We start from the raw sequence: 26,399 nt of genomic DNA on the forward strand, positions 1-26,399 counted from the left end.
ATTTTTGCATTAAGTAAAGTATGAGCCATTTTTGGAAAGTCACGTGATCATCGTGACGTATCGCGTACTGTAAACACGCATAGAATAACATGGCTACCAACGACTACAAAGAAACTCATGAGGAATTATTGGGGGAATTACGTCCTATAGCAAAAATGCACTTCTTCAAAAGCAGTACAGCCATGGGGGAATCGTCAAAGATTTGTGTCCAGCTAATAAGGAGGACGCATTCAGTCGGCCCATAAGTAAGGGACCGTCTGCAAGTTGCCTATTACAGAGGCTCAAGTTACCAGTCAAGTCACCATTGACACTTGTCACTCTGGAAATGTAAGTTGTGGACAGTCGCTAACCTGGAGGGTGAACACGCTGAATTATTCTCTGGTAGGCCAAGCTACATATTGTGCGTTCAGCATGCTTTAGCCCACATTAGGAGAGTACGGTACACTCTAAACACAGCTGGGTCAAAAGTAACCCAATTATGGATAAAAATTGGACCGATCCACTTTATTGGGCCAATTTGGCCCCACTTTCTGGGTTGCTTTATACAAAATGACCGAATTTTTTAACCCAAGTAAAGGATCTGACAAATATTTATGAGTTGTCTTACACTAAAAGACCCATTTCTTGACTCAAAGTTGGGTTAAATTGACCCAAGTAGAGGATTGGTCCATTTTTGACCCATAGTTGGGTTATTTTTGACCAAACTGTTTTTAGAGTATATGTTCTTATTTTGATACTTAATTGGTTTTAAAAAAAAATCCAGGGAATAAGATGCCAGATATATATGCATATTTTATTTTTTTTATTCTTTTTACACTATTCCTAATCGAACACTTGAAAATGACATACGTGGTGCGTTCTTTGAAGTAGTGCCTAAATCATGTTTGTGTAAGCACATTCTCTTTGTCCTTTTGAAATATTTGAATATATTCTTCTTTTCTTTGCATGCGGTATATAATATGTTTTGTCTTTGTCCACGGGGGAGAGTGATGGAGAGTGTGCTGACTCACTGTCTCTGGAGTCATGCAGTGAGTCAGGCTTGACAGGAGTGGGGTCACTCCACGAGCGGCTGAAACTCTTGGCTCTGCGATCGGCAAAGGCTGATGATTACAAGAGAGAAAAACTGATATTTACAATTCCTACACTCGGAAAAGAGCATCACAGTAAGCCTCAGAGATCAGATGCTCAATCTGACAGAACCTTACTCAGTGATTCAGGAACATGATAAGTGTCCCAGATGGGTAATTGTCTTTAGTGTTTTCAGCGAACGCTGCTTGATAATTAAATTTGTTGTGTATTGATTAAAGATTTACGTTTATGGCATAGGCTCATGGCTATAGTAAGTTAATGCAAAGCACATTATAGGTCAAAATGTTTTTATTTATTTATTTTTATTTATTTATTTATCCACAGAGAGAGAGAGAGAGAAAGAGAGAGAGAGAGAGAGACAGAGAGAGAGAGAGAGAGAGCGAGCGAGAGAGAGAGAGAAAATGAATTCCACAAATTATTCATTCATCTACTTTGTTGTGTTGTGGACAACTGGAGTCCATCAAAGCTGAGGCAAGAGGACATTGTGGGAGGAAAGCGGTTTACCCGAAAAAAAAAAAACACATAAGCATGCGGAGAGCATTCAAAATGCACACAAAGTTGTTCAAATGCGGAATTATTGACAGTGATGCTGACATGCTTACCACTACAGGATTGTGCTGTCTCCGTCCACAATTGATGTGCCAAGGTGTCTTTAACACTACCCCCCCTCCCCCATAAAGATAACGGAAATAACAAGCAGACATTTTTCATATGCGTAAAAAATTTCGCTGTGATTTCACAGTAAATAATTGGATACGTCTTGCATGATTTTCACAGTAAGGAGCAATATACAGCAGAATACTGTGAAATGTATTCACAGCAATTTAATGTAATTTCACATCTGTGATGTTACAATGCATTGTTGTAAAAGCTCAACTGTATACTGTAGCTTCACAGCTGCAGCGGCAAAGCAATTACAACCTTTTGCTGTGCACAGCAAAATTGTTTCACAAAGCCTCACTCAACACAAGTGATCGGCTACTGCCATGCAGGGTGCTGCCAGGTACACTGGGAGCAAATTCGGGTTCACTGTCGTGCACAAGGACACTTCAACACGGTGTCAACTTGACAAGGGCTGAGGATGGAACCTACAACCTCCCAGTTGGGAGATGACCATTCATTGAACCATGCCGCCTTTTGGGCCAGGTTGCAGCCACTCCAAGCTGCAGGAAGTGAGCAAAATGTCACATTCGTGACCGCCTCCTGTGTAGTTTTTCTTTTCTCAAAAGCTTTTATCTCAACAGTTTTACCACAGTGTATGACTTTCTTCACCTTAAAATTTATGTTTTAAATTCATTAACAACATATTTGAAGTTCATGTCACAACTCAAACGGAACCAAAAGATATTTCTCCTGTCATTCACTGATCATTCATATTTTTTCCAATCTAAGGTCCCATGAGCTCTACTGGAGGGGGCAAGAAGTGGCTTTGTGGTCCTTTCAGAGAAAAGGGAAACGTCGTCCATTTTTCTTTTTTGCTGTGTTGCTGTGATATTACAGGCCTTGTAATGTGAGGGTTTTCTCATTTACTGTGAAATAACAGTTTAATGCTGTAAAATCCAAAGATGTGGAATACTTTACACAGCTATTCATTGGGATATTACAGGGGAACTTAATTACAACAAATTACTGTAAAATTATACTGTTAATTATTGTTACAGTGTATTCATATTTGGGCTCATGCGATTCTATAACCCACAAATAACGTTGTTCCACTGTGTATGCAGTAATTAAGCATAATACATGGCAATATGATGCTCATCAAGTACTAACAGACAAATACGAACTGACAGCAGCACTTTCACATGCATAGGAACACATTAACTTACTCTGGACCTTCGTTTTTCGGCTTCCCACCATCCTAAGGTGTTTGCGGAAGTTTCTATCATGTTTGGAAACAGAAAATACGACAGCTGTCAGGAACAGGCATCATCATCACAGAAAACAGATCTGGAAAATCTTTTGTAAACACAGATGAACACACAGGCAATGATCACTTCTTATGCTGCAGCTGATGTTGGGTCTTGTGCTCCATCCACACAATCTACCTATACAGCTACAGCACAAGTCTTAAGACAAAACACTTACAGCAACTGTAATTGGGAAATTACAGAATCGTGCAATTTTTTTTTTTTTTTAATCAGTATGGTGAAGATTTCAGATTCTGGTGAGCACTAGGCCTATATGAATAGATAAAGTAGTAAGTCTCAACATGTATGTTCATATGGCCAAAGTAGAGCCAATTTTTTTGGACTAAATATGGGGCATATTCGACATTAACTGAAACAAGTGACAATAGCCGGGTTTACATGGAGCCTTTATAGTTATTCAGATTGATATCATTCCAAATGAAGATCTGTGGTCACCTGTTTACATATGACGTGATCCATTCCAATCTGCTGTTTATAAATTCCGCTCCGTTAATCTGATCAGCCGTGTGAACATCCATCACATGATTTATCAAGATGGAGTTCATTCATTTAGCACAGTAGTTGTGATAGTTTTAACACTTCTATTGAAGCAACATCTTGATAAGAACAAGTTCCAAATACATTAAAACAAGTTCTCGCCTTGCAGAAACGCACATGGCAAGACGCTGCCATTTTAACGTATGGAGAGTGGAACGGAAACGCCGACGTCACGACACATTTATGTCGAGATAGAGCATGCGCATACCAGACATAGTCTAGCCATTCCGATTGAAGTGTTTATATGACACTCGCTCAGATTGCAGAAAGGAATATACCACCCCTGTTATTCCAAATGAAATTCCATCCGGATGCAGCCTTTTCATTCCAATTGAAATGTTTATATGGAGCATTTTCACTCTGGCCGTTCGGATTCATTCTAATCGGAATAGACCCTTCTCGCTGACGTCACTGCTTAGCTACCGCTCCGCCTCCTGGAGGATAACGCCCCCTAAGGAATATAGGGTGAGAGCTTGATTTTTAGACCAGCGTTTTTGTTAAAAGTTGGGAAATAAGTCGTGTCACAAAACACATCCCTAGTAGGACACTACTTTACTGCGACTCATTGGAACCAGCTGTTTGGAGCCGCTAGCTACAAAAATTTAGTTGGTTGGAGGGCAAGGTGGAAGTGGAAGACAAGTAATGTTGTTTTTGGTTGAAACAGTACGTCGATCACTACTTTCATGGTGTAAATTGTCATTCATTAAATCGTTGGTGTCCAGATATACTTGTCTTGCTGTATGTATATCGAAGTCTTCAAGCTATCTTAGCTTGCTAGCTGCTGACAAAGAGACCACATGTTTGCAACACATTCCTCAGCAGAGATCAAACCAGAGTCAGTGTTGTGATAATCGTGTTTAAATCGTTAACTTTTTGTTCAAAATTACTTAAATACTTATGCAAAAACAAAATGTATGAATGATTGTGTCACTAAATATAATATGGCACATTCATCACATCTGCCTGGAATTTACAATCAGAAGTTAATGTTATGACACACTGTATATAAAAAAGAGAAAAACTACCTGATATAAAATGATCGTGCAAAGCAGCCGCACCGTAGGTGCGCTAACCACTGTGCTGAACTTTCACTCAACTCCTCACTGTCTTCCAACTGGTTTAGAATCACTGCCGGCAGCCAAAAGAATGATCTCATCTCTCTTTGAGCGATTATAGCATCCGTAGTTCACAAAAGTTCACCATAGCATTGGTCACTGATTTATCAACTGTTTGACCTATTTTCTACGTCATACTAATTGATTTCTCATTCACTCGCTTTGGCGACTTGTCCTCCAGCATGGGTGGCGCACAAACGTGACGTCACACTAGACGAGTCTATACATGGCTCCATATAAACCCAGCTAGTGTCAGGCAGTTTCATAACCTTGCCAAACTTTTTACAGATCCCATCGAACAAACCCTTCACAGTCAAGTCCCTGAGTGCAATCATGTCTGTGATTTAATTTGTTTCCCCATCGACAACATTTGAACCAAGTAAGAAAATACTTGAAGCAAGAAACGAACCATAGTTTTCTTCCTTAAGAGGTTTACAAATGGAACAATGTATGGCCTTAAAGTGCTTCATTATTCATCAGGACTTGCCTGAAAGGGATTGTTCAGTCCTGTGTAAGTTAACCCTCATCCTACCGGGTGGGGTCCGTTTGGACCCCGGACACTGCTTTTTTGCCTGCCAAACTCTTATTGACTATGCGATCCACCTGAAATTTTATGAATTTGTCTGTCTATGTAACATTATTATATAACCTAAAGAAAATTAAAATCGGAACAACAATGTGTATATTATATTAAAATCCTCTCGGGGGTCCAAACGGACCCCAGCAAAAATATCATAAAACGCTTAATATTATTTGGTCATAATCACAAAATGTGACTGTGTGCTGATAAATTTTTCACTTCACTACCCCTTGCACAAGACTTGCTGGAGGATGGCCTGACGTATGTGGGTACCATTCGCTCCAACAAGCCAGACATCTCTAAAGCAATGAAGGCTAACAATCAGAGGGACATCCAGAGCTCAATGTTTGGCTTCAATGACCAAGTCACCATTGTTTCCTATGTGCCAAACCAGAACAAGGCAGTTATTGCCTATGAACCATGCACCATGATGCCAGCACAGAAGGTGATACTCAAAAGCCAGAGATCACCCTCCACTACAATCAAACAAAGAGTGCTGTTGACACCCTTGACCATCTGGCTACCATGTTCACTACTAGAAGGAAAGTAAACCGTTGGCCTGTTGTGCTGTTTGGCAACATCATTGATGTATGTGCTATTACAGCATTTGTAATCTGGATGGGCAACTATATAGAGTGGAAGGGAGGTCAAAGGAGGCGTATCTTTCTCTCAGAGCTGGCATGCCGACTTGTAACACCTCAAGTCCAGCATCGAGCAAACATTGCCACACTCCATGCCCCAGTGAAGCTCTTTATGAAGCTCTTTGGAGTTGAACCTGCTCAAGTTGTCCAACAGGGTCAAGATCCAACCAGGCAGGGAAAGAGGACAGCTTTTGTCCCTTAGATCAGGACAGGAAGGTCAGGCTTGAGTGTGTACAATGCAAACAAGCTGTGTGCTCAGACCACAACAAGCAGCAAGTAGTCTGTAATGAATGAGCGTAAACTTTCTTGGAGAGACCTCAGAAACTCCATCTATGATCACGTATTATGGACAAGTGTGTGTTCTTTTCATATGTGTGGTTATGATGACAGTGGTAAAGATCGGCAACCACAAAATTTCAATTTAGTGGCATTGTTTCTCTATACAGGACATTTTCTTGTTTAAGTGTTCATTGTTTAAGTATGTTCTTTATGCTCTAGGCCCTTGAGATGTTGTGAGCAAAAAATAATATGGTAATTTTGTCTTTAGAAGCTTATTTTATTTTATTTTAAGTATTGGGGTCCAAACGGACCCCACACGGTAAGATTAAGGTGTAAAATAACATGGTAGGATGAGGGTTAATGTCAAACACTAGTAAATTTGTCTGTCATGTCTGATTCTGTTTCTCATATGTTTGAGATTGTTCAATTACTGGAATAATATTCAGTAAATTTGCATTTTCATGTTTAATTCTGTGTTCGTTTCAGAAGCTATTGTTGGAATTTATTGCTATATTAATATAAACTTAAGTTAATAATCTGACTCCAATTTGTGACCTTACCAAACTATCACCCATCCAACAATAGCATGCTCGTTCTGCAATAGAAAGGTATCAGGAAGCCGGCATTTTCACACACGAGTGGATTTATTCCTAACACTCAAATCTAATACAAACAGCTGGGGTCCCGGGTCCCTACCCATACAATTCTATACGTCTCTGTCTCAAGCAGCCAACGTAGTCTCATCCGAGTTGCCCCAGTGAATAGTTATACTACACAATATTTAAATGACACAGAAACAAAGGCATCCTGGCATTATTCTATTGGCTATGTGTTTTCTGCAGTTTAACTTTAGCTTGCTTTCCATTGGCCGATCTTCATCCGCAGCGTCACTGGGTGGCTTCTCCTGTTTTGTACTTTTCCGCCCCGGTGTAAAACAAATGTGGTTTACAACCTACTCTGATCTTATCACAGCTCTGCATCTCCCCCTGCAATTAGCATCCTTTGTTGGCAACATTCCATTCCTAAAACGCCCACGTCCATCACACACATCCTGTATTTCACCCCCACGCACACAAACTCTTATATTCCTTTACTATACATTCTTATCAAATGCCTAATTGAAAAACATCACAGAAAGCTCATTTTCAGACCGAGTGGAAAATCTGACAATAAACACATATCAGTCACAGTACCAAAGATTTTCAAAGCTATAAAAGATGGAATAAAATTAAAAGAGTCATGGCACACAAGTATGTTTATTGACAGCCTTGCGATTCAAGAGGTGATGACATGCATTCCACTCCAATCAACCTGTTGCATGCTTGCACACACACAAAAATTATGGAGAGTTGAATATAAGTTTGTCAGCAATTAGTAGTGGATGATCATAAAAAACACCCAATCACCCAAAGTACTTTTTGAAACCAAATCCATGTTGATGTCAATGCGGTTTTAATTTTATTTAAAAAAATAATAATTTAGACAGACATTGTGCTGCTTATCTGTATAGAGAAAGTCATTCCGTGTCAGTGAGTGCCTAAAATAGAGGCATGACTCAGAGAAGAGGAAGATCTGTGAGTCAGCAATCACTTTTTTAGCGAGTGACAACAGCTTTTAAAATCACTTCACACCCACATGCACGCCGAGTCTGAAGTCAAATTCATGCCAATGTGTGTGCAACGTAGCCACTGTGACCTTTGCAAAATAAAAAGTCTTGCATATTCAGCGCATGTATAATTTGTAAAGATGAATGAGAGGCACCTCTCTGTTAAAAACAAGACATTTTGAAGTCTGATCACTCACACGTGCACGCCGTCACACACACTCACAAAGAGAACATTTTTCTCTTGCCTGGTTTGAATAAGTTGAAAGACTGCCTGACAGGCCTGACATGCACAATACACTCTCAAACTTTCATTTTTTAACACACAGTTGTCCAAAAGGATGCATTAAGTGAATATATTAAGTTTCCTTTAGCCACAGTTCCACCAATTAGTGTCTTCGTCCTTAATGTGCCTGCAGGAAAGCTGGAAATAGCTCCATCAGCCATAGACAGTTAGGTCCCTGAACTAAACCCCCCCAAAAAATTTCAATACCAGCAGCAAAGATAGCATGTCCCACAAACCAAAAGTGGCGAATCCAGGTCCAGAAAGTAAAAACCCTGCCACAGTTTGGCGTTAGCCCCAGGTACTAGCTAGTGAGCTCCCTAGCTAGCTCCCCGGGTGCTCGTTTACCTGCTAGGGAGCTAGTTAGCTAGCACAAGGGGCTAAAGCCAAGCGGTGGCAGGGTTTTTACTTTCTGGAACCGGATTTGCCACCTTTGCCACAAACAAGCAGATACAGTAGGACAGGGGGAAAAATTCAAGGAGAGATATTTTCTGGGTTTTCATTGAAGTATTCAAAATTAGGGTAGGCCCTATACCAAAAACTCTCACTTGTCCAAATATTTCCAAGCTCCCTAAAATTTGAAGTTAACACAATAGCTATGATTGATATACCATACTTGAGTGCAACTGAAATTCTATACTTTGTCTGCACAATCATTTGAATCTGCACAAATCCGTATTCTTCCTTGATGGCATAAACAAGTGTGGTAGACACATAAACAGCATCCAAAAAGTGTCTGCAGTTTTGGATCCAGTCTATGATGCTTGAGCCTCAATTATGTTCTCTCTCTATTTTTAACTGCTTCAGTTAAATTATTATTGCATCATTCTTTCCTTTTGGACACATTTAACAAATTTTACTCAGGGGGCTCATTGGCTGTAGATTACTTTGTTTCCTAGCATCGGCAGGCGCTTACAATTACATGCCATCGCTGTGTAAACTGTCTAAAAGGAAGAATTATGCCGCAATGTAAAGGACGTGTAAGTACCTTAAAGCTAGAGCAGGAATAAATAAAATAAATTCATTTATAATATGCAACTGCAATTATAGGTATTGTATGTGAGGCATTATGGAATATTCCATTTCCTTAATGTGTGCTATTGTGTAATATCACCTTTGATGCTTATATACTGAAAATACTTTACATCTATTGTTATTGTTGTTGGTTGTGGTGGTGTATAATGAATCATTTGTATAAAAAGATTGATCGGCACTATATCTTGTGTGAATTCCAGTCTGAGACTTGAGCTCCAGAGACAACGCAACGCCATCATTGTGATGCCACTAGCTACGCATATTTTATTGCTACTTGAGCAACTAAATATTTTCCTATACTCTTTCTAACTTGATATTATTGATCATAATTTGTACTATATTATTAGACATATTTGAGTGTTTCTGATAGCATACATATATCATTTATAAAAAAAAAACAATCCATCCATTTTCTGAAACGCTTATTCCTCACAGAAAAATATAATTCATTTTTATTTGAAAATCAAATAAAACGATACTTATTCAAGTATCTGCTCTTCTCGGCCAGATCAATATTAGAGTAGGAGTCACGGCAGTAATTTTCCCTTCACAAATTTTTGATGGATCTTCAATTGTGAATAATTAACGTACTATGAAATATACGCATTGATTTTGACATTTGATCCAAAATACTAGAGGGAAATGTGAAAATAATGTCACGTTAGTTTATGCATTCTCTTTATTTACTGTTTTATTTTACAATAAGTCTTCCAAGACTGTTGCAGCTCATCACACACTACATACGTTTTTAACAAAAATGTTCAGGAACTTTAAGTGCGGGCTGGAGCCTATCTCAGCTGGCTTTGGGCAAAAACCTGTGGATGGGTCACCAGTCAATCACAGGACAATTGCAGATTGATTGCCCTCATGGTAGCGGCACTGAATCACAGTTATATTGAACTACTATACTACCAATGGTCCAACAATCAATATCATGAATTGAATAAGCAACAGTAATTTTCACATTTAGTTCCAACACTTAACATGATCACTGTGGTTTTATTGCTGGGCTATGTAAGATCTTCCTGGTCTTATTTAAGTCAATATGTTAAAAAAGAAATGTGCTATATTTCTGATTTCATTTACTGATTAAATGGGGAAAAAATAAATATTGAAAAACAATTCTCTTTAGACTTGATGTGACAGGTGTTATACATTAAGGTAGCATTAAAGAATCAACAATGTGTTCCTTTAGGGAAAGGGGAAATTAATATTGTATTTTCTTGCTGTGCGATAGGGTTGCTGTGTTCAGCGGACAGTTTAGCTTTACACAGGACAGGACGGGAAAGCCAGGACATGGTACCTCTCCATCACGGTGGCTGCATCCTGTTCTCTTTTCCGTCTCTTTTTCTCGGCAATGCCCCGGAAAGCCCTGCCAGAATGTCAAAGTGTTAAGCAAATTCTCTTTCAACGAGACCTGACCCGTAACAGTGAGTTTTTCTGAACCCAATCTAAAATTAAATATGTATATGTATATAAAGTTATAATGTGAGCAGAGCTTGAATAAATGATATATTTGCTTCTTAAAAAAAAAAAAATAATAATTGTATAGTGCTTTTCCACCTTACAAGGCCCTCAAAGCGCTTTACATTTGACTACTCATTCACCTACTGATGACGCAGCATCAGGAGCAACTGGGGGTTCAATATCCTGCTCAGGGATACAATATGGTCACAATAGAGATCCTGATGTAACGCGACTTTCTCTGAACACGCCGCGCTGCGGCAGGAAAAGTAGCGGTGCAGCGTTTATGGACTAGAACAGCAAGGAAAGCTAAAGCTAGCATTTATCCGTCAACTTTCTACCCTAAAGAATTGACAGTGACTTTGATGAAAAGGACATGATATACATGCGCAAGGTGGACATGTTGGATTGCCGATGAAGTGTCAGGAGTGATTTTTTTCACCTCAGCAACGCTGCTACGTGGAATTACCTCCTCTGTTACCGGTAAGTGCTTTCAAATCAGATCATACTTTGCTTTACAAGTTTGTACAATTTGGATTTATTTCCCCTTTATGTGTTCTCAAAATGCCATCAGGTTAGTAGTTTCATGCAAGTCTTGCAGTGTTATTGAGGTATGTTAGCAACTTAGCAGCTGCTAATTTGCCCGCGGCCCCTGTCTATTATGCCATAAAAAGTCTTCTTTATGGTGTTGGTCAGTTATTCAATTCAACTGTGTCATAACCATTAAACCGTAGCAGAACAAATAAACAAAACAGATTATTTCTCCCACATTTTGCGTGCGGTAACAGTTAGCATCTGCTGATTCAGTCACGATGTACAAAGTGCAACATTGGCTACACATTGGTTCCTCCTTTGGTAGCCTGGAGCATGCTCCATCCTTTTTTTGCCTCTTCTCGTTGTGGCAGCTGGTCCAATACAGCTGAAAATCATTGTTAAAGTGTGGCGTTTGCCATTTACTCAAGGTGGCAGACGCGTTTTCTATGCTGCCAAAATGGTTGCGCTAACGGTCATTTTGGGACGTGTGACGTCAACGTCAGGATCTCTATGGCATTGGATCGAACCCATAACCTCTGCCACACCGCCACATTTAAGAGAGAAGTATAACTGCCTAAAATGTCAAAACATTGACCAGACTAAAGCCTTTGGCTCTAGTTGGGTTTGGGTGTAAATATTCTAACTAACTAACTAACTAACTAACTAACTAACTAACTAACTAACTAAATAAATAAATAAACAGTATATACTTGGGTTTAAGGGTACTACAAAGTGAGTGGTTCTAGGTTCAGTAGAGGTGAAGTGTTCAGAGTTATTCAAGGATATTCAAGTCATTGCAAAACACTACAGTACGGAAACACACACGCACACACACACACACACACTCTAACAACACAACAAGATAGCAACATTATTAATCCATAGAACTGTTTAGTTGACCAGTTACTACTATTGTGGATTGATGACCTGGAGTTTTTGACAATACTTGATTGAACCCAACCATTTCACAAAGAGCATTGTCATTGTATCCTGAAGGGGACCGTAATGGCTCTGACATGATGTCAGACATAATGAGAATCAAGTGGTATAGTGTGTCAAATACCAAGTCATAACCCACAGTCAGGTTTTGACTGACAATAGCCACCATTGCACTAGTGAAAGACAAATTAATATTTGTACTGGGAATACAATACCTTTTACCTGGGGACTCAGTACCATTCATTTCTCTTCATCGCGCTATATTTGTTCTTGTCAAGCAAACCTAATCTTTCACACAAGAATGTCTACGTCTTTCGAAATTTTCACCAGATTAGTCATGTTGAGGTTAGGCTGTTCTGTGTATATCCAGTATATAATACAGTATATCCTACATATTCTCATATCCAACGGATGCAGTGATGATTTACTGAATGTGACCATGTTTCTTCAAATAAGCAAAGACATGCTGTGACCATTACATTTCATGCATCATATTATTTTTATACCAGGACTGAGTATATAGGTCAGCTAATAGCATCATTGTGTCATTTCTTGGTTTGTAATGTATAAGCACTAAGCATTACAATTTTTGTTTAGTTTGCTGCTTTATTGTTCCAACCTGCATCTTTGTTTTTTCTAATAACCAAGTAAGTAATACTCAGTCTGGTAAATGACGTGGTTAATGGGGACAGTAATAGCACATGGGTACATGAAGAAAACAGAGGAAAAAATGAGTGTGGGTGGGTGAAGGAATTACTCACGATATTCTACAGTCACGATTTGGAAAGCCGCCACAGAGAAAGAGGTGCGAGAACACAAGATAAAGATAAGTTAGCAGCATGGCCAGCCAAATGCTCCATAGACTTCAGTGGAATTGCATCACATGGCAGCTCAGAGGGCTTTGCAGTGCATACATGATCTTTCATATAGGATACTAAAGCACTAAATTAAGCCAATGATTTGTGATCGGAATGTCAAGAACAAAATTTAAAGAAAACCAGGACATTAAAACCGCACATTTAATAGTGGCATTTTATTGTGGGCAGCCTAAGGCACACCTGTGCAATAATCATTCCGTTTAATCATCGTCTTGATACACCCAACCCATGAATGGATCATCTCGACAAAGGAGAAGTGTTCACTAACAGTTTTAGACAGATGTGAACAATAATTAGTAGGGAGAAATTGTTCTTTTGTGTATATAGAAAAAGTCTTAGCTCTTTGAGTTTAACCAGGAAAAATGAGCACAAAAACAAAAGTGATGCGTTTATATGTTTGTTTAATGAAGTAATTGCCCAAAATAGCTTAAGAGAGAGAAAAGAGTGTGAATATCAAACATTAGCGGACGTGGAGCGAATTATGATCTGGAATCTGTTGTTGTTGTTGTTTTTTATATTACTGACAGACCTGGCAGGAACTTGATAGAGAATTATACACATTCTGGGAGAAGAAATTTAGATTTTATGCTGTACTTACGCTTGCATGGTGGTAGTTGCTGTCTGAAAGCTGAACATATTCTCTTTGGGAAACCAGCTATTAGAATTGTCTCCTGTAATCAAAAAAAAAATAGAATGTACAACAATCACAAATAAGTTTTACTGAAGTGAATGAGGTTCCTAATTCAGGAATTGTCTGCATAAATTTAAGGTAAACAATCTAACATACTAATTACATTTCTAATTACAGTACCTTTGCCAAGGACACAGTCAAGGCAAGATATCTATATTGTAATATACTGTTGTAAAAACATTTTGTAATTTTTCTGGGGGACTCAGCTGGCTTTATGAGGAATGCGTGACACAGCTTAAACTGAGATTCAAACCCTGAACCAACTGTAAAGGAGAGCTAGTAAACACTAGGACACAGTGCTGCCTGACTGAAAAAACATGAATCTTAAATATAGATAAATGCAACCTCAGATAAGCATATAACATGCTGTATCTGTCATGATTTATTATTAAGCACCAACTAAGCCAAAACGCAGAAGCGGCCTGTGAACAACTACAGTACTTCATTGCGTTTTACATGGGCTGCTAATTAAATACACTTGATTAATTGGTTCAGTTTTCAGCAGTTTTTCTTGAAACTAGGCTAATGCTATAAGTCTTCCAAATCTGACTTCTAAACAATGTGGGACCAATCTATTATTGTGCAGCGATCATTCACAAGTGAAAAACATTCATTCCAACTTCAGACCTCACAGAAATGTTGAAGAGCTACTGGACATCTCAGCGTGTACAGGTCTGTTAAATTTAAAGTTCATAACACTACAATGAAAAGGCAGACAAAGGAATGGTTTGCATACTCTTTGACGAACTCTAAATTTAAAGATATCAAGTCAAATGGGGCAATATGGCCAGAATCTTAAATCAAGTCAAATCTCATCATACAATAGCCCATAATCCCAAGTACACCAAATGAACCACAGTATGATGGAATAGGAAAATAACAAAGTTGCAGTATTGCGGTGGTCTGCCAAATTCCGGACTGGTTTGCAATGATGTGGATGACAAAAATGCCTTCAAAATCTTAATAAAGTAACGTGACATTGTAAGAAGTTACTGCTACTAAAATTTCCACAAGCATTTCGGGAACAAGTTCAACTAATTTTTACAGACTGCTTCTGCAATCCTGGCCTTAAGTCAGCTTTGATAGGTACCAGCTTCCTTGTGATGCCGAACAGAATAAGCAGTACATGGAGTCCTCGAGTTACGGACGAGTTACGTTCCTACGCTGGCGATGTAACCCAAATTTCGACGTCGGATTTCACCGTTAAAGTCCATATTTACATCAGAATACTTACAGTAATTTTTTTAAATATATTTGCACAACCCGGAAGATGCTGGAACCAATATTTTGTCTTTCTGCACGGACATTCATTGTCAAATGTTTTGCACCTGATGGCGAGCCGACCTGCTCGATGGACGCCCGTTGCTGGAGATAACACCACAACTTTAAATAATTTTAAAATGCTGTGGTTACTGGGGGAAATAAACAAAATAGAAGGTGCTACGGACGAGGCACGGGGGTCGAAACGTCGTAGGTCGCAGACGTTGTAACTTGAGGACTCCCTGTATGAAAAAAATGGAAGGATGGATGGCTCTAATTATTTGGCCCATTATTACTTCGAACATACCCCTGTCATCAGTAGATGTTCTATCCTCACTGTAGACCCTCTCCAATTTCTTAAGGTGCTTCCTCCTATTCCGTGGTGAGGTATCTAGGTCCAAGGAGCGCTGCTTCTGACATGGAGCACGAATACAGGCAACACAGTCTGTTGTGCTGTCATCTCTCGAACCTTTCCTCAAGCCCCAGTTTCGGATGTTACTGGCACTGTCAGAACTCTGCAGTGACTGAGATGATGACAAAGGGCCTCCTCGATTCTGGTGGTTACTGCGGTGATGGCTACTACGGTAATGGCTGCCACTTGCAGATGATCGCCGGTCGGTGTAAGACGAGCTGAAGTATTGCGCTTGGGAAAGTGAGTCATCCTTGCAGACCTTAATCACCTCCAATTCCAGGCTTTCCTCACTACCGTGGCCCAAAGTCATCCCTACCTCTGTGATCGTATATACTCTAGCTGGCTTCACTGTCACACTCTCCTCTGAGTCTTTGACACTTGGTGGGTTCTCTATGGAGAGGCTCCGCTCAGAAGAGAGTCTATGTTTAGAAGGTGCCTGAGCTTTGAGTGGGTTAGCCTGTGGTTGGGTTTGTATCTGGGCACTATGATTGGATTGCCCAGCCTTGCTTGATTTGGCTATGGGCAAAGAGTGGCTTTGTGGTGGCAGATTGTTGTTGTGCAAGTGACTGATGTCTGGAGACTCGCAGCTATGGCCAGGGAAGGTGTCAGACAATAGATGATCTAAAGATAAAATAGAGAATAGGAAAAACAGTGAATGTCATTAAACATATAAACTTAAACATAATGGCTAAGGACTATAATATTAAAAGTGAGATTTTTTTATGGTAAATTACAACTGAATTCTAGCATTCCAATGTTCTGAGTAAAAATTGATAACTGGACTATGCGGTTGGTCAATCCTTTTGCCATTCCATATAACAGATTTCATCCTTCCTTGTTCAAGATTTAGGAAATGTTGTCCATTCATCCAGAATAACATTTCTGAGGTCTGAGGGAGCTGATGTTGGATGAGACGTCCTCACTCACAACCTCTGTTGTACTTTATCTTAAATGTGTTTATTGGGGTAGAGGCAAGGGCTCTTTGCAAGCCACTTGAGTTCATCCACAACAAACTCATCTGACCATGGTTTTATGGATCTTGATGTGCAAAAAAGGATCCTTGTCATACACCTTAGAAATGAATGTATTGAAAGGTGGCCAGAGTTTAGCCCACATAAAACAGAAGGGAAGTAATAGTTCACTGAAATATAAGCAGCCTTTACAGTGTTAAAGTTGCTCATTTTAGTCACAACAGGAATCATTTTTGATTTAGAGAAAACTGGTTCTAAATGAAACCCTGGACCCTGAAACCCTGATGGATTGAATAACAAATTATGCCCACATACTTACTAATAATCTGCAAACAGGAGTTCTTAACATTCCATTCATTTGAAGTTACATGAATGACCACATTTTTTAGAACAACTGAGTGCCCAAAGTGAGAAAATAAAATCATTTAATTCGTATCAGCTGAAACAACATGGTCTAATGATCTCACCTACCTTCTCTGTTGCGGTTCTCTGAATTTGTATTTGATGAGTATTCTCCAAACGCTCTGGCTGCCCTGTGGAGACACAATAAGTAAAGCAGATAAAATCAACTGCACAAATAACCGTAGGTTTCAGGGGTGTGAATTGCCTAGTACCTGGAGATTTGATTCGTATAACGATTCATAGGTCACGATTCGATTCAATACCGATTAATCCCGATACGAATCTATGAATTGCTTATTGCGATTTTTTAAAAACTCAAATTTAGAAAATACTAATCAGTAAACTTGTACATGTACACTGTAAGATTTGTATGAAAATGTACTCATGTATCTGAAAATTCAGGTTGCGGTCTGTTTCATGTTTGAACAGCACTGAAATCAAATATTAAGGCTTAGTGTTCCATTAATATAACATTCTTCCATGCTTAATGTGTAAATCCTAACCCTAATTAAGACTTTTTGTGTTGAATATTCCCATAAAAAATTGATGTTTAAAAATCGATTCGGTCGCATATTGAATCGATTCGAGAATTATGCACTGTAATATCGCGATATATTGCCGAATCGATTTTTTCTAACTTTCCCTAGTAGGTTTCAAATTTTTTTAACACCTTCACACTTCAAAGAAACAGGACTCCTTTTCACAGCCCCTGACCGGCAGTTACAGGTTGATCTGGGATAACAGCTAATAAGGTCCCCCCCAGCACATTTCAACCTCTTACTAGCCAGAAATTATCATGACCTCAGAGGCTTTAAAACACCTGTTTATGCTGGAACGTACAGTGTCCTGAAAGAATGGATTGAGGAAGCCAATGAAATGAAACATGCCAATCAGGAACTGGTGGACGAGTGCAGGGGCAAGGGCTGGAGGTATTTCTACGAGCCCATAGAAGTTGGCTGAAGAGGCTTTGCAGGATGCTCTCTCTCATCAAAGTCCTTGGCCAACTGAGGATTACAAGGGCAACCAAGAAAAGTGCCATTCAATCTGTAGATGAAGCTCAGAGCAAGTCAACGAAACGTGGTGGCTTAAAGAAGCATTGTGGACTTACTTTTTTACTCGCAACTGCCACCTCAGTTGCCTAAAGTATAACTACATCCTCTGTGTAAAGTTCGTGCATGGTGCCTCTCAAATATTAATAATGACTTATTTTATTTACAGTATCTGTGATTGGGTCAGAATTCAAAGCCTGAGAAAAAAATAAAATAAAATAAATCAAAGCCTGGGAATCAGCCCTGTATATTTACAGTGACTGAATGTGGTTCTTTCATGGCTCTGAAAAGGGTGCTTTAACCCACAACCTTGCACAAACAAGTCACCCACAAGATGGACCTCATAAAAAGGTACCGTATTTAACCACTTCCTACCCGCATTTTTTTGGCTGGGCAATTTATTTAATTATTATTTTTGACTGATTTTGACTCTTTTCCCACACAAGAAAAACAACATTGGATTTTTTTTGAGTGGGGGGGTGGGGGTTATCTCATGTTATTTGTTATAGTGGAAGCCATACTAGTATGTCTGTAACGTGTTGGAAACTTACCAAGCCTATGTGTTATATGTAACATGAACATCATGCAAATCAACTTGCAATTGTGATAGCTAGGATCCAATCATGAACCAGAAGTGTTGACATCATCCAAATTCTGTGTTTTCATTGGTTTAGGCATGCAAATATGTCATGTCCACTGCAATCGTCTATGGATCCGTAGGGGTTGAAAACCCTTGACAGTGGTACTTCATTTATCTAGCGCTTTTCCACCTTACAAGACCCTCAATGCGCTTTAGATTTTGACCACTCATTCACCTACTGATGAAGCAGCATCAGGAGCAACTGGGGGTTGGGGTGGATGGGGGAGTCGTGGGGGGAGCGGGGGCTGTGGACCGGTGGGGTGCCTGGCGGGCCTGCAGTGCCCCGTCCTGCTGCGTTGGGTTGGGGGCGCGGGCCGTGTTGGGGTGGGGGGCGCTCCTGCTCCTGGGTTTGCTCTCCGACCGGTGGCCCCTGCGGGGCCCGGTGGTTGTCCCTTGGCGCTGCCGTGGCCTGGGGGGCCCTGAGGTGTTGCGCTTGCTCTGTCCTGGCAGGGGTCGACGGCTCCCCTCTTTGGTGGAGATTTTCATGCATGCCAGATCCACCACACCAGCATCTATCGAAACTCAGACACAATCTGCTTCTTCCTCAGGTCATTGAATCGGTGGAGGCTGGTGTCTGCGGATCTCACTCTGCTTCATCTGTCCTTCCTTCTTTTCTCAGTCTCTCCTTTGGTCTCTTGAGGTCTCCCTGATTTGTTGGAATTTGGATGTTTCTGGGGTTGGTGAAGGACTCTGGTCGTTGCTGAATTTCACTTTCCTTTCTTTTCTTTGGTCCTTCCTCGGGTCGCCTGACGGCCTCACGGCTCTGGCTGGGTTCTGAAGTGTTCGGTTTAGGTGAACGGTATGGGATTTTTTAATAGGTTTTAGCTGAACTACTGAATACATACTCACACGCACGCACACATGCACATGCACATACATATTCTCACCTATATACAAAATAAAAATTAATTAAAAAAATATATATAAAAAAAAAAGAGAGAGCAATGATGATGACATGTCAAATCGGTAAAATTACCGAATTAACAATACTGAGCTCTCCAGAAAAAGAAGAGAAAAAAAAGAAGGAAAAAAAAAAAAAATTTAACAAAAAAAGGAGCAACTGGGGGTTCGTTCGATATCTTGCTCAAGGATACGATTCAACCTGTTATCAAACCCACAACCTCAGAGCCCAAACTTCATGGTTATGTTAAGTACCTTTGCTAGATTAACAGATTATAGCATGGGCTCCCCATTATGTGGACTGTAGAAACAGATCTGTGTCCGGGTGTCCCCCATAACGTGATGAATAGGTTAGAGAGATGGGGACGATTGATAATGCGGTATACCACACTGCTATGCATGCTTCATCCCCCTTATGGGTAAATTCACTTCATGGCTATAATGTCTTTGTAATTTGCATAGTAATTAGGATGCTTCAAGTTGTGCACTACCCCACTTTGCATAGTCTAGCTCCAAAACAGGCTCAGGAACCTGTATTTTAGTGTAGCCACAGTGAACTACGAGTATAAACTTAACTTGGTACCATAAGATGTTAACAGTGTGGTAAAGCATTTAACATATGCCACATTTCTAAAGAACAAGGCTTGACTCTTAACCTGCATTAGATATAAAGTTGCTCGATGTGTGAGTCGGAGAAAGTCTGCATGTATAATGAAACATGTCTCCAAGATACACCGCAATATAGAAGCTTGCCTTTTATTTAACCATATATCAGTTTGAAGACATTTAACATTTTCAATTTGATGTTTTACTGTTTTTGAATTTACTTATAGGCATATCAATGTGATATAATCATGAGTGTTTAAAAGAATACAGTGGGATGGTGATTTTGTGAACTTTATTTGATCTTTGTACCCTCAAATGCTGTTGGAGGGGCAATGTGCATGATGTTGTCAGAGTCTCTTGTCACTTAGGGACTGAAGGTCTTGGGTCAGATTTTGATTACTTCTGTTCCCCCAATCAAGAAGGGGAACTGTATAAAGATGTCTGTTTACCATCAACCTTACACCTTTGTTCAATCTAGGAGATGACATGTCTGCCCTTTGTTCAATCAAGAGCCGGGAAGAGGAACCTTTTATCTTTTGAGTATAAATGAGTCGATGTTCTGTAAATTGTCACACTCTTGGGGGGTCTACGTCGCATTCAGACGTGGATGTCCTAACGGTGTCTTTAGAGGCCTCTAAATAAATTCTTGCAAGAAAACTTCTTCATCAGATCCTGAATACAATTATTTGGACACGCAAAGATTACACTTAATATAGTAATTTAATATTCCTTCAAAATGGTGACCCCGACGTGGACTTATTGAGACGTTTTTCAACAGCTGTGATTGATCCTGAACACCGGATTTCTAAAGCGCAAAAATATTAACAAGGTGAGTGGACATTTTATCCACGTAGAGAAATTCTGGTTGTTTGGGATCAATACAGTTGCATTTCGTCTGTGCTAAGTTGTATTTGGGATCTGTGAACAAGTTAGGGGGGTTGTAGTAATATTTCTTACGGTGGGACGGAAAGTCCTCGATTTTGAAAATTACTACGACATTGAATCATGCATGGCAGTTTTTTCCGCGGAGGAATAGGCTGTGTTTTTTTTTGTTATTTTTTCGTATGAATAAGCCGTCCATATTTCTACTGGGCGTGCGGTGTGGATTAGCCGCCTGTGTGTGATATCATTCACACAAGGTGTGTGCTGTGTGGAATTATTAAACCGAGGGACATAATTCCTCGGTGTGTGTGTGTTGGGTTTAAGTCGCGCATAAAAATGCCCCGTGTTTACGGAAGTGACGTCAAGTAGGAGCGCTCCGCCGTTTTAAACGGCATAAGAGGTTGAGTACCACGGGGGATTGGCTGTTGGGTTGATTGTAGGTGTGTTATTAGCCGCTAAGTGTTGATCACACTTAAGTGAGTGCTGTTGTGTGTTGTGCTATTAGCGGTCTGTGTTGATCACACAAGGCGTCTGCTGTGTTAAACACCCGTATATTGACGGTGTGTGGTGTGATATTAGCCGTCCGTAAATTTTTTACGTTCGAGAGCTGTGTGATATAAGCCGCCCGTGAAGATCCAGGATATATTTGTTGAAGTCGCGCAAAAGGTATTTAATATCTGTTTCATTTTCGTCTTGTTTGTGTTTGTCTGAAAAAAAAGAAAAAAAATTTTTTTGGGGGGGATTAATGAGAATACTTTTGATCTGTTATATCGTAGTATCATAAGTGAGACGTCACTGACTTTATAAATATTTAAAACGACTAATTACTACATATAATGGACGACATTGTTGATCAAGACTCCGGCTGGTTTGATTTGCATAAACTTCCGGTCCATATTCTGAACTCTTCGCTGAGCGTACAGATAAAGGCCGCAACGCTCGTGATGATTGAAGCGCTCCCACCACGCCAGGGAACACAGCAGGAGCTGAGGAGCAAACGTGAGACGGAGGTTGCCGATCTCAAGAAGATTGTGGAGGACGAGGCCAAGGCCCACGAGCAGCTGATGGCCGACATGAGACAGAAACACAACCAGGCCTTTGACGAGCTTAATGAACAGCTGGAGCAGGCCAAGCGGAACAAGATGTCTATGGAGAAATCAAAACAGGCCCTAGAGAGCGAATGGAACGAGGTGCAAATCGAGCTCAAGACCCTGACGCAAGGCAAATCCGATTCAGAGCACCGTCGCAAGAAAGCAGAGTCCCAAGTTCAGGAGCTTCAGGACAAATTTGGAGACAGCGAACGGCAGAGGCAGGAGATGGCGGACAAGATGGCCAAAATGCAGTCTGAGCTGGACAATGTCAACAGCCTTCTGACTGAAGCCGAGGGCAAAAACATCAAATTCAGCAAAGACCTTTCTTCAGTGGAGTCTCAGCTTCAGGATGCACAGGAACTGCTCCAAGAGGAGACTCGTCAGAAGCTCAACATCTTCACTCGCTTGCGGCAGCAGGAGGATGAGCAGAACAACCTGCGCGAGATGCTGGATGAAGAGGAGGAGGGCAAGAGAAACGTGGAGAAGCAGGTCTGCTACGTTTCAGGCACAGCTGGCCGACATGAAGAAGAAGTTGGATCAGGAGACGGCCAACCTGGAGAGCGCGGAGGAGGCTCGCAAGTGCGTCCAACGTGACGCCGACTCGTTGCAGCAGCAGCTGGAAGAGAAGACGGCCGCTTACGACAAATTGGATAAGACCAAAACCCGTTTGCAGCGGGAGCTGGATGACCTCATGGTGGACCAGGACAACCTGAGGCAGGTGGTTTCCAACCTGGACAGGAAACAGAAGAAGTTCGACCAGATGCTGGCTGAGGAGAAGACCATCTCCAGCCAGTATGCCGAGGAGCGCGACCGGGCCGAAGCAGACGCCAGGGAGAAGGACACGCGGGCGCTAACGCTAGCCCGTGAGCTGGAGGCCTTGGAGGCAGATGCCCTGCACTACCAGGAGGATCTTGCCACAGCCGAGAGACTCAAAAGACAAACGCAGGCAGAGAGAGACGAGCAGGATGAGATTAACAACGGCAATGCTAAAAATGCTCTGCTGACTGAAGAGAAGAGGAGGCTGGAGGCTCGCATAGCCCAGTTGGAGGAAGATTTGGAGGAGGAGCTACTCAACACCGAGATGATCAACGAGCGTCTGAAGAGAACCACACTGCAGATGGAGCAGCTGACCACGGAGCTTGGTGCCGAGCACAGCAGCGTCCAGCGACTGGAGGGCGCTCGTTCCCAGCTGGATCGCCAAAACAAGGAGCTGAAGCTGAAGCTGCAGGAGCTTGAAAGCACCATCAAGTCAAAGTACAAGTACACCATCGCCTCCCTGGAGGCCAAAATCGCTCAAATGGAGGAGCAGCTCGACATTGAGTCAAAGGAGCGTCAACAAGCATCCCGGCTGGTCAGGAGGACTGAGAAGAAGCTGAAGGAGGTCGCTGAAAGAAGATTCATTGGAGTGCCTTTTCCATGGGCAAAGATGGGCACAGTTGATTCGCCTGGAAAAGCTGATCAAGTGTCAATCTGCTGGTGAAAGGGGGAAATCACTCAATGGTGATTTGAATCACATGCCCCTTTTCATCAATTCACAAGGATAGAGTCACACTGGGAATGAAGTCCCGTGACCTTTCCTGCGATCTCTGGCAGTCAGCCAGGTTCACAAAGAGGCTGACAAACGCCTCTTTCTGAACAAAAAAATTGACCAACTGTCGAACACACTTTTCATTCAACAAAGACCTTCATCAGGAGATGGCTTCGAGGGACGGACACATCTGCTATTGCGTCGTGACACTTAACCACATCACATAGTGTTATGCCTCACATTTATTATGCCCCTTCCACTGAATTTTTTAATGAATCAATGAATTCTGACTGCTAAGCCCCTCTATCTTTCTCTCTCTCTCTCTCTCACCTGCTATTCTTATTTCTAAACTCCACACATAAACATTGCTTCATTTTGCGACGATCAAGATCCGCGCTGGACTTTCTCTCTAGACTATTGTGGGATTAAATGTCCGGTTTTTGAACTTATAGAAGTTCAATGGTAGGACTGAAGACATTTAACATTTTCAATTTGATGTTTTACTGTTTTTGAATTTACTTATAGGCATATCAATGTGATATAATCATGAGTGTTTAAAAGAATACAGTGGGATGGTGATTTTGTGAACTTTATTTGATCTTTGTACCCTCAAATGCTGTTGGAGGGGCAATGTGCATGATGTTGTCAGAGTCTCTTGTCACTTAGGGACTGAAGGTCTGGGGTCAGATTTTGATTACTTCTGTTCCCCCAATCAAGAAGGGGAACTGTATAAAGATGTCTGTTTACCATCAACCTTACACCTTTGTTCAATCTAGGAGATGACATGTCTGCCCTTTGTTCAATCAAGAGCCGGGAGGAGGAACCTTTTATCTTTTGAGTATAAATGAGTCGATGTTCTGTAAATTGTCACACTCTTGGGGGGTCTACGTCGCATTCAGACGTGGATGTCCTAACGGTGTCTTTAGAGGCCTCTAAATAAATTCTTGCAAGAAAACTTCTTCATCAGATCCTGAATACAATTATTTGGACACGCAAAGATTACACTTAATATAGTAATTTAATATTCCTTCAAGTTGCATCCACATTGTCCAGTTGACCTACATACACTACTGACAGTCGGGGACACAGGCTGTAAATGTTAGGCCACACACATATCTGTACAAAATTGTGTGATTAGTCTGACACGGATCTAATATTCCAATATTCCAATTCATTTCTTCCACAGTTGCTTTGCGCAGCACACATAAAAATAAATAGGTCACACATACATTGTACAGCAGGCTGTCTACAAGCACACAAATCTCCTGGGGCTTCAGTCAAATCGAATACCTGTGTTGATGCTGTAGCATATATGCCTTCTCGCTATGACACTCTAAGTAATTAAATATGAGGCTGCACGTGCAGTGGCGGCATTTTCTGTGAAGACTCCCCTCCCTGCTTGGATGAATCGAGGGGAAAAGGAGGTAGGACACGAGGAAGAAAATGCAATCATCCCTAATCTATCTGCATGACTCAGAGCACTTCTTATAAAAAAATCCATACGCTACACTCGGAAGAGAGTGATGTCAACATGCTCACAGCCCAGTTCAGGGAGGACAAAGAAATTCAGTCAACATGTAGTGTACTGGACTTCATGGGTTTTCTTGTCAAGAATACAATGTCACTACTGCCAGACAATTTCACATGTTGGAAGTGAACTAGCATGGCAAATACACAAAAATATACAAAATGCTATAGTAGAAGAACACAGTGGTTAGCTCTAAATGAATGATTCAATAATAATTAATCACTGACCAATTACTGTCGTTTTATCACTACTATTGTATTCCATAAATTAGGTCATTAGGTCCTTCCTCATGTTTTCTTGCTTTTCGTCATATAAACCCGGGGCGCTAATTTAGTGAACCGGCAGGCTTCCCGTTCGGTCCCCCTCTGTTAGCCATTGCTATTTTTTTGTGTTTCTTGGACGGGTTGTGACTGTGAAAACAAATTTCTTGTGTCTTTTTGCTTATTGTGGGCCAGTAAATCTGGTGAAAAACAGAGTACTGAACTCTGTTTGAACCAAAAGCTTACTGTCACCACCCAGCCTGCACGACTGAATTACATGGCTGTGAGTTTCCCTTCCTTTTCAGCCCTTGTTGAGTGGCACACAAAAACTAGGAAACACAATACTGTAGACATACTTGTGTGATAAAACTGTCCGACTGCGCCTCATTGAGCTACATCTGAGTGCAACTGCACTATCAGCAGCTCTGCCATGTGCTTTAGGATTTTTTTCCCCTACTGCATGTTTTCAGCCATGTGACATGAAGGAGGGGGAGGAGGGAGCACAAGAAATATGGTGACAAGCGTCTTTAACACCAAAATAGAAAGTAAGTACAAAGTGGGAAGTGGGATGATGATGGGAAAAATAAGCAAAGAATTTGTATTATACAGGTAGAGAGGCTATAGAGGAAGACAATGATCCAGAAAGTGGATGATGTTATGTGCATGTGAGATGCTCAAATGATGTATATATGATGACTCCCCCACATAATAGTAGAGGAGAAGGACAAGGAAATATATATGGTGAATAGTTATACATATACATTTGTGTACATAAGGTGCTTTTGTGGTGAGGGGGGAGGGGTTATGCTTTCATGCTATGATCATGTATATGGATGCAGAAGGAGCTGTAAGGGAACCTGAAACAAGAACAGTGCAGGACTATATGCTGTAAACATACAGACGTACAAAAGAAAACATCGTTTGCTTTCAATTCAGCCAAAGAATTCTGAGTTGGTATTATATTATGTGTAGATACCAAATAATTAATTTGTGGGGTTTTCCATACAGGCTTTCATGCTGCTGGTTCCAATATCGTTCACCCATGAGTGGGATCGGCCAATACAGACTCCGATACTGATTACACGGCTACATATTTTTCAATTTTATAGCTTCTCACTAACAGTTATTAATTGATTTATCTCTCAATTATTTTATTTGATTGATGAATCAGAGTTAAAAATATATATATATCCAAATTTCCATCCCTTTATTATACAAAATTAGGAAATTATTTCAAATTGACAGTGCAGAAAATTCACAAACATTACAGG

General features: G+C 40.7%; 1 protein-coding gene and 1 pseudogene across 2 annotated transcripts in view; one reads left to right on the plus strand and one right to left on the minus strand.

Annotated features, from left to right (window-relative positions):
- The window catches only part of nsmfb (NMDA receptor synaptonuclear signaling and neuronal migration factor b), a 50,786-nt gene that overhangs the window by 17,899 nt on the left and 6,488 nt on the right, over nucleotides 1-26,399 (minus strand). Inside the window, exons 2-7 of one of the 2 annotated variants that reach the window (XM_077560909.1) lie at nucleotides 16,714-16,775; nucleotides 15,167-15,892; nucleotides 13,507-13,579; nucleotides 10,397-10,465; nucleotides 2,919-2,971; nucleotides 1,011-1,100 (exon numbers count right to left, since the gene is read on the minus strand). In XM_077560909.1, the coding sequence (XP_077417035.1) occupies nucleotides 1,011-1,100; nucleotides 2,919-2,971; nucleotides 10,397-10,465; nucleotides 13,507-13,579; nucleotides 15,167-15,892; nucleotides 16,714-16,775 (1,073 nt within the window). The remainder of the gene's footprint in view (nucleotides 1-1,010; nucleotides 1,101-2,918; nucleotides 2,972-10,396; nucleotides 10,466-13,506; nucleotides 13,580-15,166; nucleotides 15,893-16,713; nucleotides 16,776-26,399) is intronic. The other variant, XM_077560911.1, reaches the window with a different exon arrangement.
- On the plus strand, nucleotides 19,961-24,335 carry LOC144048381 (uncharacterized; annotated as a pseudogene).

This window comes from Vanacampus margaritifer, chromosome 3 (genome assembly GCF_051991255.1).
Source record: "Vanacampus margaritifer isolate UIUO_Vmar chromosome 3, RoL_Vmar_1.0, whole genome shotgun sequence".
Lineage (NCBI taxonomy): Eukaryota > Metazoa > Chordata > Actinopteri > Syngnathiformes > Syngnathidae > Vanacampus > Vanacampus margaritifer.